This window comes from Labeo rohita, chromosome 8, assembly GCF_022985175.1.
Source record: "Labeo rohita strain BAU-BD-2019 chromosome 8, IGBB_LRoh.1.0, whole genome shotgun sequence".
NCBI classification, from domain to species: domain Eukaryota; kingdom Metazoa; phylum Chordata; class Actinopteri; order Cypriniformes; family Cyprinidae; genus Labeo; species Labeo rohita.
Window position 1 is genome coordinate 16,341,908 of NC_066876.1, and position 14,850 is coordinate 16,356,757.

The 14,850-nt window shown below is 35.2% G+C and overlaps 1 protein-coding gene across 1 annotated transcript in view; it reads right to left on the reverse strand.

Moving 5' to 3' along the window:
- fancc (FA complementation group C) overlaps positions 1-14,487 on the reverse strand; it is a 38,243-nt gene extending 23,756 nt beyond the window's left edge. The window contains exons 1-4 of the mRNA XM_051117188.1: positions 14,249-14,487; positions 9,167-9,332; positions 2,100-2,187; positions 1,218-1,312 (exon numbers count right to left, since the gene is read on the reverse strand). Of these exons, the coding sequence (XP_050973145.1) occupies positions 1,218-1,312; positions 2,100-2,187; positions 9,167-9,322 (339 nt within the window). The 5' untranslated portion in view covers positions 9,323-9,332; positions 14,249-14,487. The remainder of the gene's footprint in view (positions 1-1,217; positions 1,313-2,099; positions 2,188-9,166; positions 9,333-14,248) is intronic.
- Positions 14,488-14,850: the final 363 nt, after the last annotated feature.

Consider the following 14,850-nt stretch of genomic DNA (forward strand, 5'->3'; position numbering starts at 1 on the left):
GCGCTCAAAACAAACTAGGAAGGGGTAAACAGAAAAATGCACAGTCCATTAGAACCGCAACAAACACGAGAATGGAAAAATAAGAGATCGGCTTTCTGGGAGAAGCTAGAAGTCAGGCTGGGAGGAGAAAGAAAGACCCCCGGGAAATTAAGTCAAACCAAATCAATTTGCTAAAACACAACAAGAAAAAGACTGAAGACACTGGAGAGTAATTGGGTTACAGCAAGACAGAACAAATCACATAGTGATCTGCCATTAAACAGAGAAAACACTTCCAGATTATTGTGATCAAACCTGAGGAATGGTGCCATGGTTCAGTAATTGTTTTTATAAGATCATTTAAATGGTACTTCAAAAGTCCAGTCTATCAAAAGAAGAAGACAAAAACAGCAAGCTTATGGACCTTCTATAAACAAAACAGACCATCTTCCTCGTCCCATGTTTCATTTATTGAGTAAATACACACATGCCTATAATCTGTTACGTCCCTCCACAACGCAAGTGCTTATCTCTGTTTTTTGTTCCATATCTTTCTCAAGCAAACCATACGTACGAACTCTGCTGCAGCACTAGGGATTGTTAGCTAAGCAAATAAATAATGTAAGATTAAACACCGTGTCTGAACCCCTGACAGAGAACCCACACCTCCCTCTGACTCCACTTCCCTTCGTATAGGTCAAAAAACATCTGGCAAATTAAAAGTTTACTTTAAAAGCCCTGCTTTAATTAGCGCTATGTTTTATTAGATGAAAAAAATAATCAAACGAATGCACACACGTTTGAATCTGCCAGAAATGCGAGGGGTTCTGTATTGCTTATGGTAAACCATCTGTGTGAACTCTGTAAAAAGTTGAAAGTGTACAATTATTTTAGCTCTTTTTCATCACCCCGCTCTCTCAACCCTGATTACATCTCTTCAAATATAAAAGTGTACATTGGGAATTTCTAAAACACTCTTGACAGCTTGAAAAAACGTTTTAAGTAGGGCTCTGGAAGAGTATGACGTTTATTGCCAACACAAAAGGGCTCCGAAAATTTAATTTTAATTTTTATGAAATAATTAATGTTTCTTCTTCTTTAAACTTTGAATTATACCAATATATTCCACATTTTATTGTGCCTGTCAGGATATCAATTTGTAATACTGCTTTGCCAATTTATTTATCTATTCAGTAAACTTGAGGGTTAGTAAAGAGGTGAAACGTTGTTGGCTTTACCTTGATCCACGTGTTGGCTTTTCGTTCGACAGCGTTCAGTGGCTCAGCGCTGTACAGACAGCTCAAACACCGCAGCAGGAGTCTCTGGCTCCTCTCTGAGCATACAAAAACAAGACCACAGGACAAAATGGCATTTATAAAATGTGAAAATGGCCACATTATTCATCTGTGACAGGGAACCTATAAACATGCATGCATTTATAATCAGACACGAACTAGGCAAAATTGGCATTGCACTGAGATGCAAAGTCTAATTTAAAACTTAGACATTTTGCAGTCTAAAGGTCATTGCACACTGAGTCCAAAATTTTCGTATCCATTTTTTTTTTTTTTTGCATTTGTCATCCTTTCCTACCAAAATGCTCGCAACGGATGCGAAAACGAAGAAAATCAAACCTGACATAATGTGAGGTTTTGTTCATTTTTTTAACATGTGAAAATTTCACACTCAGTGTGCAACTCTTCACTCAAATTGTCACGCTGATAATATAACTTATGAATTCAATTTATAATATTTTTTTAAAAATAAAAATTGTAGTAAACAAGCAAAAGCATTCTCAGTAGTCTTAGACCTTTGGACCCCACTGTATATAATGGGGTAAAAAGTACAGCATGAACTATTGCAATAAATTACAACTTTTTAGACACATTTTTAAGTCTGCACGTGAAGAACAGGTCTTATAAGAAATTTCAGCAAAGGGAAGTGTTGATCAGACAAAGAGAGAGAGGGGTAGTGAAAGCGAGCCAAATAACAGAACAAATGCCCAGCAGGCCGCTACAGGGTTCATTGGAAAATTAGTGTAAATACCCAACCCATGCAGACACATTTCTTAGTCTCAAATGGGAAACACACCCCCGAGTGTTGAAGAGTCGTAAATTTACCATCCGCAATAACACATGGGTTCCAACAAAGTCTTCCCAGGAACTGGCCCACAAAAGGAAACGTCTTCATGGCCTCACTAGTGGAGCTCTGTTATACAGTAAACAGACACATACCTGAGACATCAATAGCAAAAACCTGCATCTGCGTCATAAAAAAATAAACTGCAATTGCACTAAACATTCATAGTATCACAGTGCAGAGCTAGTAATACAAGTGAGTAATCCAATGAAACATTTTGTGGCTTTTTTTTTTTATTTTGTCATTGTATAGTACAGAGAAAATGTCAAATGAAATAAAAAGCGCTACAAGTCGGATTTAAACTTACCTGAAATTAGCACTAAAGCTCAACATGGGAGGGCAGACACATTTGTTTTGACTTCATTTGTATTTTACTTTTCCAACTTCTCCAACACTTTTCCAAATATTCAGTACTCATCTCATAGATTGTTAAAGACACCCGTTTTTAGCATTTTATAAATGTAAAATAATTTTTTGCTTCTGAATCAAAATCGGTCATCTGGTGTTGTTGTGATTAGTGTTGTCACCAACGATTATTTTGGTAATCCAGTAATCAGTCGATTATTCTGACGATTAATCAAGTGATCGGATAATAATAATACTTGTTTGTACTAAAAATAGACCTAAGCAAACAATAGCCTTTAAAATATCTTAAAAACATATATAATAGCAATGGGGCAATTATAATTGGTTCAAAAGCAAGTAATCATATTTGGCCATTTCTTTACAACAGAAATGCCATAGCTACTGCAATTTCTTGAATATGTAGACATCAAAACGAGTGAGGGTTTGAGCTTTTATTTTGAAAACGCAATAAACAGTTGACATATTGAGAAAGATAATGATGTATTCTAATGATGGTTTATAAATGATGTACCTTACAAACCTGATAAAATGGCAGATGTTGCGTTCCCAGTTGAGCATTATAATAAACTTAAACTCACAGAAATATGCAGAGATGGAGTTTGAGATGCTCCACATATTTAAATGATAGCAGTTTGTGTGGAGCAGCATTTACCTGCGTGCATACAAATAATTAAGAGCATATATTAAACCTGCATCGCATACATTTATTTAATTAAATCACAGCGTTTAGGAATTCACAATAGCATTATGTTTTATTATGGTTTTTAAATGAGTTTAATATATCATGCAGCCTTAGAAAACGGTCTAATAATGCATTTCCTGGATTCTCGTCTGCTGAATGCACCACTATTTTGCCAGTTACTCGACACAGGTAAAATGCAGTCGAGGATTTTTTATAATCAAGTGCTCAAATTAAATTGAGAAATGATGACAGCCCTAGTATTGATGCTGCAACACCGTGGATATATAAATCATACATCAACAAAAAAAGTTGCTGGCTGGATATGAAACCCACCTGACAGTGAAAGAAAAGCAAGAAAGAGAAGAGAATTTTTCCACTGATTAAACTGGAAATACTGTCTGGCATTCCACCGGGATATGTACTAGGACCCTTTTCATTTCCTCTGCAATCTTCCTTTCCGGATGACCACATCAGAACTAGATTCATAAGGATCTACCTACATCAGCGTGCGCTTGCACACACACTTAATGTACGGTGTATAAAATAGATGCCTCCTGTGCCACAATAAGGGGTATTTTAAAGGACTGTGTGTTTGAATAGCTTTTTGCAATATCAAGGAAGATCTGATGGCTGCCGAGAGGAACTCAGCAGGAACAAATGTTCTCATGTCAGAACTATATTGCTTAGCAGTTTCCCCATCAAAATGGACTGTCAACAGTAGATCCTGTCTCCGCTCATAAGCCGCGGTCAAAAAAATTTCTGAAGTAATACTGACAGTTTAAGTGACAGAATGACCGCATGCCACTCGCCAAATTAGCTGACATCACAAGTATGAACAATCAGCTAATATGAAAAAAATAAAAAAATAATCAATCACCATTTCCCAAAGAACTATGAGCCAAAAAACCCTTTTGATGGCATTTTATAAAATTATTCCCACGCAGACAGCCGGAGAGAGTCACTGATCACTTCTTTAAAGTCAGTTACGTAATTAATGAAAACCAGGGCGCTAATGCAAAGGCATGTTGAGGATCACAGCTTTTCGCATCAGTTCAAGATGTGCCCTGCCAATTTACTGTACACTGGAAGCCATACAAAGGATCTAAGCCTCTTTACATTCCATAGGCACATACATTATTGGATCCTAAACGATTTCAGTGCACGCATGAAGAGAATGACACCATTCTTGTGGAACTTTAACACGTCGAGTCACACAAAAGGAAAAAGACCTTGTGGCGGCCAAAAAAAATAATTAATATGAATACAGAGCACACACTAAACTAATTATCCGTAGCTCTAGACATTCAATTTGTAATCATAACTAATACAGATTTTTTTTTTTTTTTTTTTTTTGATTTCCCCAAACTGGATGATTCCAAGGCGGCTCTGCATTTTCATGTGTGTGTGAGCGTATATGAAGAGCTCATTTGCAAAAACATAACTCCGTTTTTAACAATTTTCAAAACTCATGTTCTTTCATTGTGCAGTCGAGTTATTTTGATTAATTAAAAATAACTACAAAATGCAGCTAATGAACACAGTAAAACAATAAAAACATGATAACATAATAAAAAACATGATTTTTGAAAATGTAAAAACAAAACTGAGTTATCTGTTTTTGCACATAATCTCTTCATATATATATATATATATATATATATATATATATATATATATATGCATATACATACACACACTCACAGTATCATTTTAAAATGCAATTTATTCCTGTGATCAAAGCTACATTTTCAGCATCATTACTCCAGTCTTAATGTCACATGACCCTTCAGAAATCATTCTAATATGCTGATTTGCTGATTATTATTATTATATACAATCATAATAAAATAAATAAAATAATAATAATAATAATAATAATAGTAATAATAATAATAATAATAAATTAATTTTACATAAACATTTAAATACTTCAAATTTTTCTAGTGCGATTAGTATTATTAAAATTATTATTTTATTAGCTTTTTAGATACAATTTAATTAAAAACTGCAAAATAACTTATTATTATTATTATATACAATCATAATAAAATAATCATATAATTTTCTTAATTATAAAATTGACAAATGATAAACAAATGCATTACTATAAAACATTTTTTTTTTACTATTATTATCAATATTTAAAACAGTTAAGTACATTTTGTTAGGACTCTTTGATGCATAGAAAGTTCCAAAGATCAGCATTTGTATGAAATAAAAAGCTTTTGTAACCAAACAAATACAAAAGATTTCGATTTCAGATAAATGCTGTTCTTCTGAACTTTTTATTTATCAAAGAAACATGAAAAAATTCTACTCAGCTGTTTTTAATATAATAATAGTAAATGTTTTTTTGAGCAGCAAATCATAATATTAGAATGATTTCTGAAGGGTCATGTGACTGGAGTAATGATGCTAAAAAAATCAGCTTTGAAATCACAGGAATAAATTACATTTTAAAGTACATTCCAAATAGAAAACAGTTAATTTAAATAGTAAAAATATTTCAAAATTTTATTTTACTGTTTTTGCTATACTTTGGTTCAAATATATATATATATATATATATATATATATATATATAGCATATTATAAATTTTAATTGTTACTGTACTGAAGCCAAGACAAATTGTCAAAATATTATCTAGAAAATGATAATAAAAGTTGAAAATCTATCTTTTTATCCACACTTTAAAATGTATATGTACAAAAATGAATATTTCATGCTTTTCAAACCTAATATTGCTTTAAAGCAGTTTCATAACCATAAAAACTCATCTGCATAATTTTCTCCCAAGAAATCTTCTGCAGCCATCTGGGGTCCCTAGAAACCAGTTTAAACATTTTAATTTAAATAAAATTTTTAAATAACTTATATCTAAATATATATGCATTTAATTAATTTTGCTGTGCCGTATCACAATATCACTTTCAATGCAACTAATTATACTGCTTTAATGTGGACTTTTGAAAAACTGTTAAAAAAAAAAAGGCCATTCACATATGACCTCTCATAAACATCATGGCAAAGTCCAGCTCCAGCACAGGGGTATGAACAGCTTTGTCATTGCGTGTACCATGCCAGAGGTGTCTTCTCATGGGATTTAAAGGGCAAAAAGTCTTATGTACACATTCACAAGTCTGCAAATACTGAATGTGTTCACACACACATGCATCTCTCAGCCTCCCCTTGAGCACGGGCGCATCGCCAGCGGGCACCCGACTGTGCCAGGCTTAGGAAGAAAACCGTTTACGGGACCATGAAACCTCCCCTTTCCAGCAGTCCCAAGCAGGGAGTGGGAAAACCGGTTCTGATGGAATGCAAATGAGGAAATTGATATAAACGAGACATTTTTTCATCCCCAGGCGCGAGCCACGTCCTTAACTCATCCAAGTGCTGCTGTTCAGATCCGCTTCATTCAGGACGTTTTACGAGGCTCTGCCGGGAATAAGGGTTTAGGGCCAATTAAGAAATCCTGATCCCGTCACGTTGCTGAATGCTGTCAGTGGGGCTGACGCATGCCGCATGTGATGGAAATGGAAGGCGTGATTGCATTTTGGCAGGGTGGCCATTGTGAATTGAAATAAGAAAGCCTGCAAGATTTTGTTTTCTTTTCCGACACACCAGGCACCAAGCGGCACGCTGTGCAGGGCCAACGGGAGATCTGCTGGTGCGAAAGGCCGCTGCGAGATGAATAAAGACCTTCTTTCAAGGTGAGAAGAGTCAGTGGGAGGCAGAATTTTTCTTAACACTGCTCCTTCACAGAGTCGCCCTAACCCATGCTACCTCGTCCAAATTTGCAACACTTGATGCAGGGATACATTAGGTTAACGCTGGCAGTCCCTGGGTGGCTATTAGCCCAGTAAATCATCACCACGGCTGTGCCAATGTCCTGCCTACATCCGCACAGAGTGGCTTCTGTTAGCGGTGCTAAAAGAGTTAGTTAAAGCACTATGACCTTCATTTTAAAGGTGATTTTATGAACTCTACAGTAGAGATGTGCAAACTACACATTTTCAAACTGACTAATGTTTACACTGAGACAGCATTTTTGGTAAGGAAAACAGGGCTTTTTAAAAAAGCTCTACAAAGCGGATACATTTGAATATGCCGTTTTCGCATGAAAACGCATACTTTTGAAAACAATGACGCATGTTTAGCCACACGACACATATTGAACCAAAAGATATCCATGTTTATACCGGTGTTGTGCCTGCTATGTGCCACTTTCACACTGTTGCTAAGATACAGTACTTTGCACACTGTTCATATTCAAGTGCTTGCAAAGATGACAGAAAATTTACGCACAATCGCTGTCCTGAAGCAAAACATGGCAGTTGTGTTTTAGATCAAACATATAATCGTGAGTGAGCGCGACTTGGATTCCAGTAAAAAAAAGTTGGGATATTTTTGCAAATAAAGTGATCCTGCCAAAAGAATTGCGTGAAGACCTTTGTATGTTCTGTCTGTATCATCTTAGTGTGCTTTTTTATGAGGTTTTACACATGTGCAGTAAAGCAAATTAACGTTAACGTTTTCCGATGTTTCAGTCTGGATGAGAAACTTGGAAAATGCTTGAAAAAGCCAATGTGGACGGAGAGTGTTTTGAAATGCGTTTTCAAATCTATCTGGATTCATGTAGACGTAGCCTAAAATACAGCATGCTGTCAGCAGGCTAAAACTTTCTCCAAAAAATAGCATCTAATAATTTATGCAAACACCAGAGTTAAAAAGTATTAAAGCACACAACAATAAGAATGGCCCATTGATCCAAAGCCAATGTAAGAGCCAATAATCATGCCATTTGATCATGTAAATGTATTTTTATGCCTGAAGTATTTTGTAGACAAATGGTTGTGAATTCTGATTATTTAAACTTGCCTGCTAGTTTAAATCTGTTTAAAAATGACAAACCAATCAGTAATGTTTTGCTATGCCATCATTTTCAGTTTTGTATGCCATCAAAGCTGAATTTACACCATTCCTTGTACAGTTTGCAGCTAAAAAAAAAGGAGGATGTATTATATTATACAAATTGCTTCCATTATACTATATAAATGCAATTATATAAATCCAAATATAAAATTATTAATTTAAATGAATAAAATTGATATGGGTTCTGTGAAAACGTTATAATTAAAAATCAGCCCTATTTGGATGGTAATTATCTCATGGGGACGTAAACTATTTTCAACATTTATAAGGGTTTTGTTTTTCTCCTATCATCCGTGTAAAAATCCCCTGCCAAATTACCTACTGTTTTTGACAAAAACCGAGGTTGTGTGGTCATTTAATTGCCGTCTGAATCCACATGTCTGAGTTTACAAGAAGAAATCGATTCAGAATTCACCATTTAAATCTTTTTTTGACCATTGCCAAACACCATACGGCAACCATTACACTTCACTGTAATTTGCATGTATATTTTTTCGCTGAAATGCTGGAATGTATTTGCAAGAACAATATTTCATCTGAAATAGGTCATTATTATAGCTGCAACAGGTATGCAATACAATGTAAAAATATATATTATTTACAATTATATAGCTACATAACTATATAGCGTATAATTATGTACAACTATAGCGAGTCTAGTTTCCTATTATAAATTTAAATAATCAAATAATAAATATGATAATGATAAACATGGTGTTATAAAATACGCTTGGAATAATAAAAAACAAATTCATGACATTTTATTGACAACAGACAACCATGTGACTGACCATGCCAGCAGCAGCGCGTCACTTAAATGCCATGTAAATTTATTTTTAGAGATGTCCACATGATAAACAATTACCATCAAAATAGTGCTATAGTTGACCTCACTAATCAGTTAGTCGGTTATTGAACCAACTGGTTGACCAACTGGTCCATACCTGCTCTGTAGGTAATGCAAACTCTACAACAACATTATGTAGATCAACAATTGTTCATTGGATCCTAAAATTATGAAAACAGCTATACAGTGTAAAACTGTATGTTGACATTCTTCATACCATTTGCTGCAACCCCTGCAGAACTTGCTGGAGAAAGCTCCTCAGAGAGCCAAGGTGTCTGCTTATGTCCAGAACAGCAGAACATGACGTAGCCTCTCCCCAGTTCACGGCTTTGGCCATCCAGAACTGCACATCTGTCTCAGACACAGCCTCCATTTTCTCAAGTCTGCAAGGACACACACAAATTAAAGCAGCCATAGGTAAAAACGAGTGTTTTTGGGAATTAAATATTTCTTTTAAAGGCCAGCAGATGTACACACATGGACCCTGCATCATTTCTAAACTTCAAAGGTGTGTTTCTCATTCTCAAGTGTAGAAGAGTTAAAGGAGAAGTCCACTTCCAAAACAAAGATTCACATATAATGTACATTCAAGATGTTCATGTCTTTCTTTCTTCAGTTGTAAAGAAATTGTTTTTCGAGAAAAAATTTCGGTATTTTTCTCCATATAATTGACTGATATGGTGCCCTGATTTTGAACTTCCAAAATGCAGTTTAAATGCGGCTTCAAATGATACCAAATCCCAAAACTTTTTAATCTCAAACGCTCGTCTTGTTTTACTCTGCCTGGACTGTTTTTTCCAGTTCATGACAGTTAGTGTATGTCGAAAAACTTGCATCTCATGTTCTCCCTCAACTTCAAAATTGTCCTATAATCGCTGTTTTGCCTTTTTTGTTAAGGGTGTTTGATCTTCTTTGCATGTTCACTTTGCGAAGACTGGGTCGGTACTTCTGCAGCGATGTAGGATGATTTCGAAATGATTTTTGAAGCTGAGGTAGAAAATACGTTTGGAGTTTTTCGACATACCCTAACTGTCTTGAACCAGAATACACAGTTCAACGAGAGCAAGGCAAGACGAGCGTTTGAAAATAACCAATCCTTTTGCCTTGGCTGGGACCATTTATAACCGGCATTTGGCATTGTTTCAAGACGCATTTAAACTGCCTTTTGGAAGTTCAAAATCGGGGCACCACAGCAGTCCATTATATGGAGAAAAATGCTGAAATGTTTTCCTCAAAAAACATAATTTCTTTACGACTGAAGAAAGAAAGACATGAACATCTTGGATGAAAATGGGGTGAGTACATTACATGTGAATCTTGGAAGTGGACTTCTTTTTTGACACCATAATAATGATCCCTTTTGTACAGAGTCTGAAATGACAAGGGCTGTAATCAAGAAATGGGGAGTTGAAAATGTGTTACCCAATTGAGGGCTCTTAATTTGTCATCAGCCTGTATTTCATGAGCCGGCCAGTTTGAAAAAGGGGAAAAAAAGATAAAAGCAGCACTGGGTAGTGCAATAAAGTCTTCGTGGACCCATTTAAAACTTCCAGAATGCTCTTAACTCAGCACTGAAGTATTTTTGACAAATAAACAAAACCGAACAAGGCTGAAACCATCAATGGAGACATATCCTCATCTGCTGCGTCCTGCTGGGAGGCGAGGTTCTCACACCGCGACCACGGCGTAACGGAGTAGATACGGCGCTTAAACAGCTTGTGTGTGCAGGAGCAGGAGTTTGTGGGTAATTGTTGTTCTTAGTCTTAATGACAGGTCTGTGAAAGACACAACAAGGGAGTGTTTTTATGATCTGCTCGTAACGGCGGAGTCGTTTAATGTCTTGCCATCACCCCTGCTGGAAAAATCCCTTGGGTGAGACAATGTAAATATATAATTAGGCTTTCTTTCATTTTTTCATCAAACCAAACCATGAACAAACGCTCCTTGTTGACTTGTCATCCCCGCACAGCTTTCACCAGTCCTCCGGGGGACACGGCCGCCTGGCCAATAAACTGCCACGGCCAAGATGGGTGTGACTTTCAACACAGAATACTAGTAGAGCGCTAGCTGAATTTGTGCAAGTGTCAAATTATTTGGCCTATGTTATGCACTGGAGAGTGTCAACATTGACGCGTACCAACACATACTAATGTCGTGACTGCATGCCAGATAGAAAAAAACTGTAGTAAAGAAGTGACTACAAATGTATAATTAGGCTCTTGACAAGCAACATTCAAGAGCAGAGTCAAACAGGTTGGCCTTTCAATTGGTCGATTTGCTTCAGTTGGCTGGTTAAAAGCAAAAATGTTTGTTCAGACAGCTTTAGACAGCTAGTGTCTGAGTGAAGCTCTTACTGAAGATTCATTTACCGTGGTGCTAATGGTTTTGACATTCTCAGCTGGAGGGCAAACACATTATTACACTCCACTCAACAATCTGTCATCATCCAGGAGTTCAAATCATCTCAGAAATCTGAGAAAGCCTAATAATAAACCCTGTACAGATCATTTCATCTTTGATGATCATGATGAACTGATTTAAGAATGATTCTATGTCATGTCCACTCTCTCAGAGTTCTGATACTCTCCATTCTGGTGCCCCCTTAAATTATCTTTGTGTATTTTCCTGCATTCTTAAAGAGATAGTTTACCCAAAAATTAAAATTTTGTCATTAATTACTCACCCTCATGTCGTTATAAACCCATAAGACCTTTGTTCATCTTTGGAACACAAATTAAGATATTTGGATGAAATTCAAGAGCATCGGAAGAGAAGCCATTGTTGAATAAAGCCGTTATTTTTGTAGTCTTTGCAATTTTAAAATCGCCCTATATCACCGTTTTACCATTTTTGTTAAGGGTGTTTGATCTTCTTTGCATGTTCACTTTGCAAAGACTGTGTCGGTACTTCTGCAGCGATGTAGGATGATTTTGAAATGATTTTTGAAGTTGAGGGAGAAAATACGATCAGAGTTTTTTGACATACCCTAACTGTCTTGAACCATAATACACAGAGTTCAGGGAGAGCAAGACAAGACGAGCATTTGAGATTAAAAAGTATTTACATTGTATTATTTTTAATGAAAATAACTGATCGTTTCACAGATAAGACCCTTCTTCCTCGGCTGGGATCGTTTACAACCGCATCTGGGATCGTTTGAAGCCGCATTTCAACTGCATTTTGGAAGTTCAAACTCGGGGCACCATATCAGTCCATTATATGGAGAAAAATCCTGACATGTTTTCCTCAAAAAACACAATTTCTTTATGACTGAAGAAAGAAAGACATGAACATCTTGGATGACAAGGAGGTGAGTACATTATCTGTAAATTGTTGTTCTGGAAGTGGACTTCTCCTGTAAGTATATCTTTAGTCACTACTTCTGCACAATTAAAGAGCATTAAGTGCAAAATTAGTTGTTCCAATTTAGCAGACTTTAAATGTACAAGTTTAAAACACTAAAAGTACAACTGCAGTGTATTTTTGCAATGTACATAATATGTGAATGTATTTGTAGTATACTTAGCGTGAAATAAATGTATTTTAAATAAATTTTAGTATATTTATTTTTCACTAGGGACCTTTCTAGGCCTTGAACGTGTCAGTTAAGTTGCTGTCTATACAGGGTCAAAAAGCTCTCGGATTTTATCAAAAATATGGTAATTTGTGTTCTGAAGATGAACGAAGGTCTTACTGGTTTGGAGTGAAAAGAGGGAGAGTAATTCATGACAGAATCTTCATTTTTGGCATATATCGTTTCATGGTTTTGTAACTTTTAGTATCCATAGAACCTTGCCACTTCATAAAAAAGTTGTTTATCCACCTTATTTTGCAATATGTAAGTAATTATATACTTAAAGATGGCCACCTTCGCTCTAAGGCAGGGGTTAAAATGTTTATTTTTATTTCACTGTGTATTATTATTATTATCATATTATATATACATATATACATTTACATATATATATATATATATATATATATATACACTACCGTTCAAAAGTTTGGGGTCAGTAAGACTTGTAATAGTCTTTAAAGAAGTCTCTTATGCTCATCAAGGCTGCATTTATTTGATTAAAAATATAGAAAAAAAAAACAGTAATATTGCAAAATGGTTTTACAATATAAAATAATGTTTTTTATTTTAACATACTTTAAAATAGAATTTATTCCTGTGATGAAAAGCTGAATTTTTATCAGCTGTTACTCCAGTCTTAAGTGTCACATGATCCTTCAGAAATCATTCTAATATGCGGATTTATTATTAGAATGATCAATGTTGGATAATATCAACAGTTGTGCTGCCAAATATTTTTTGGAACCTGTGATTTTTTTTTTCAGGATTCTTTCATGAATAACAAGTTTAAATAGTACAGTGTTTATTCAAAATATAAATATTTTATAACAATGTAAATTATTTATTATTAACTTGTAATAAACTTTTAATTATTAACTTAATACATCCTTGGTGAATAAAAGTATTAATTTCTTAAAAAAAAGAAAAAAAAAAAGAAAAGAAACAATAAAAATGTACTGACCCCAAACTTTTGAACAGTAGTGTATATATATTATAGTTTTAAACATAGCATTTATTTAAAAAAAATTATAATTTTTTTTAATTACTTTTATGACTTTAATTGTTCAAGACTATAGAGAATAGCTGGGACAATGGTAAACCAAAAAAAAAAAAATTATTTATAAAATAGCAACAGTAGCAAAAATAAATGATTAAAGTTTCTAGAACGTCTCATGATGCCCTTCATTTAAAAATCAGTTTAAAACCAATATATTCTATAACTGGGGTATGTATATTTCTGGATGATTTTTGATATGTTAAAAGCTTTCTGAAACTTTCCAGACTCCAAACTGACACTACTCATGATTTTGAAGATCTAAAGCATTTAGGAAGTATGCTCAACTGAGCTTACGATATTTTACAAGGGTCAGTCAGCTTGGTTTTATACTGAACATACGTTAGTTTTTTTTAAATAATTCATTTATGTTTATACTCTCACTGGCTGCAACATAGCATAAGCATCTCACTTCAGTCTGAGCACTTACACATTTCTAAAGAAACATTACAGTAAGAAGTACAGTTATGAATATTAATTAGGTCTGGCAGACGTTGCATTGTAACATTCCTGGCGTATCACGTAACCTGATTAATATTCATGAGCAATGTCACGGCATGATTCGTACATTCACATCCTACTTCTGACAGTCAAAGATAAAGCCACACACAGTCGAACCGACTCTGCTTAATTTTCATGTGACTAGACAAACAAAACTCAGACATTACCTTTAAAACCCGCAGGCTCGATCCAGTGAGGTGAGGACGGTCTGCGAAGACTTCTGCCGTTCAGTTTGACAGCAACTGACTCTCACGAACTCCTTATTTTGCTCAGGCTTTCTGTTGACAAACATGTATCCACATACTTTCCTAATAATCTAAGCTAACGGTACAGAACAGCATTTAATCCAATGTGAAAAATTCGCGGCATGAGAAGCTGTACAAATCTTTCTGAACTTCCCTCTCAGACACCGAAACCGGATGTTGTCATCTGCTATTGGCTGCGCGCCTCTAAAAGGGGAGGGGCAAATCGCAGCGTGGACTGAAGCGCGCTAAGAGCAGACACTAGCGTTCCTCAAACTACATTCATTATTCAGGAAAACACTGTTTTAAGTCTAGCACAAAGCACACTTTAACACTCTCAATATCATTTTCCTGAACCAGCAAATCCACTAAATGTTTCTACCACATCATTGTTTGAAAATATGCGATGGAAATTACATTTTATACGTTTTTGAATAAAACGACAGAATGCGTCCCGCTCGTCAATAACATAGTAAATATAAAACAACTATTAAGCACTTTACATTCATTTCACCATATGCATATAT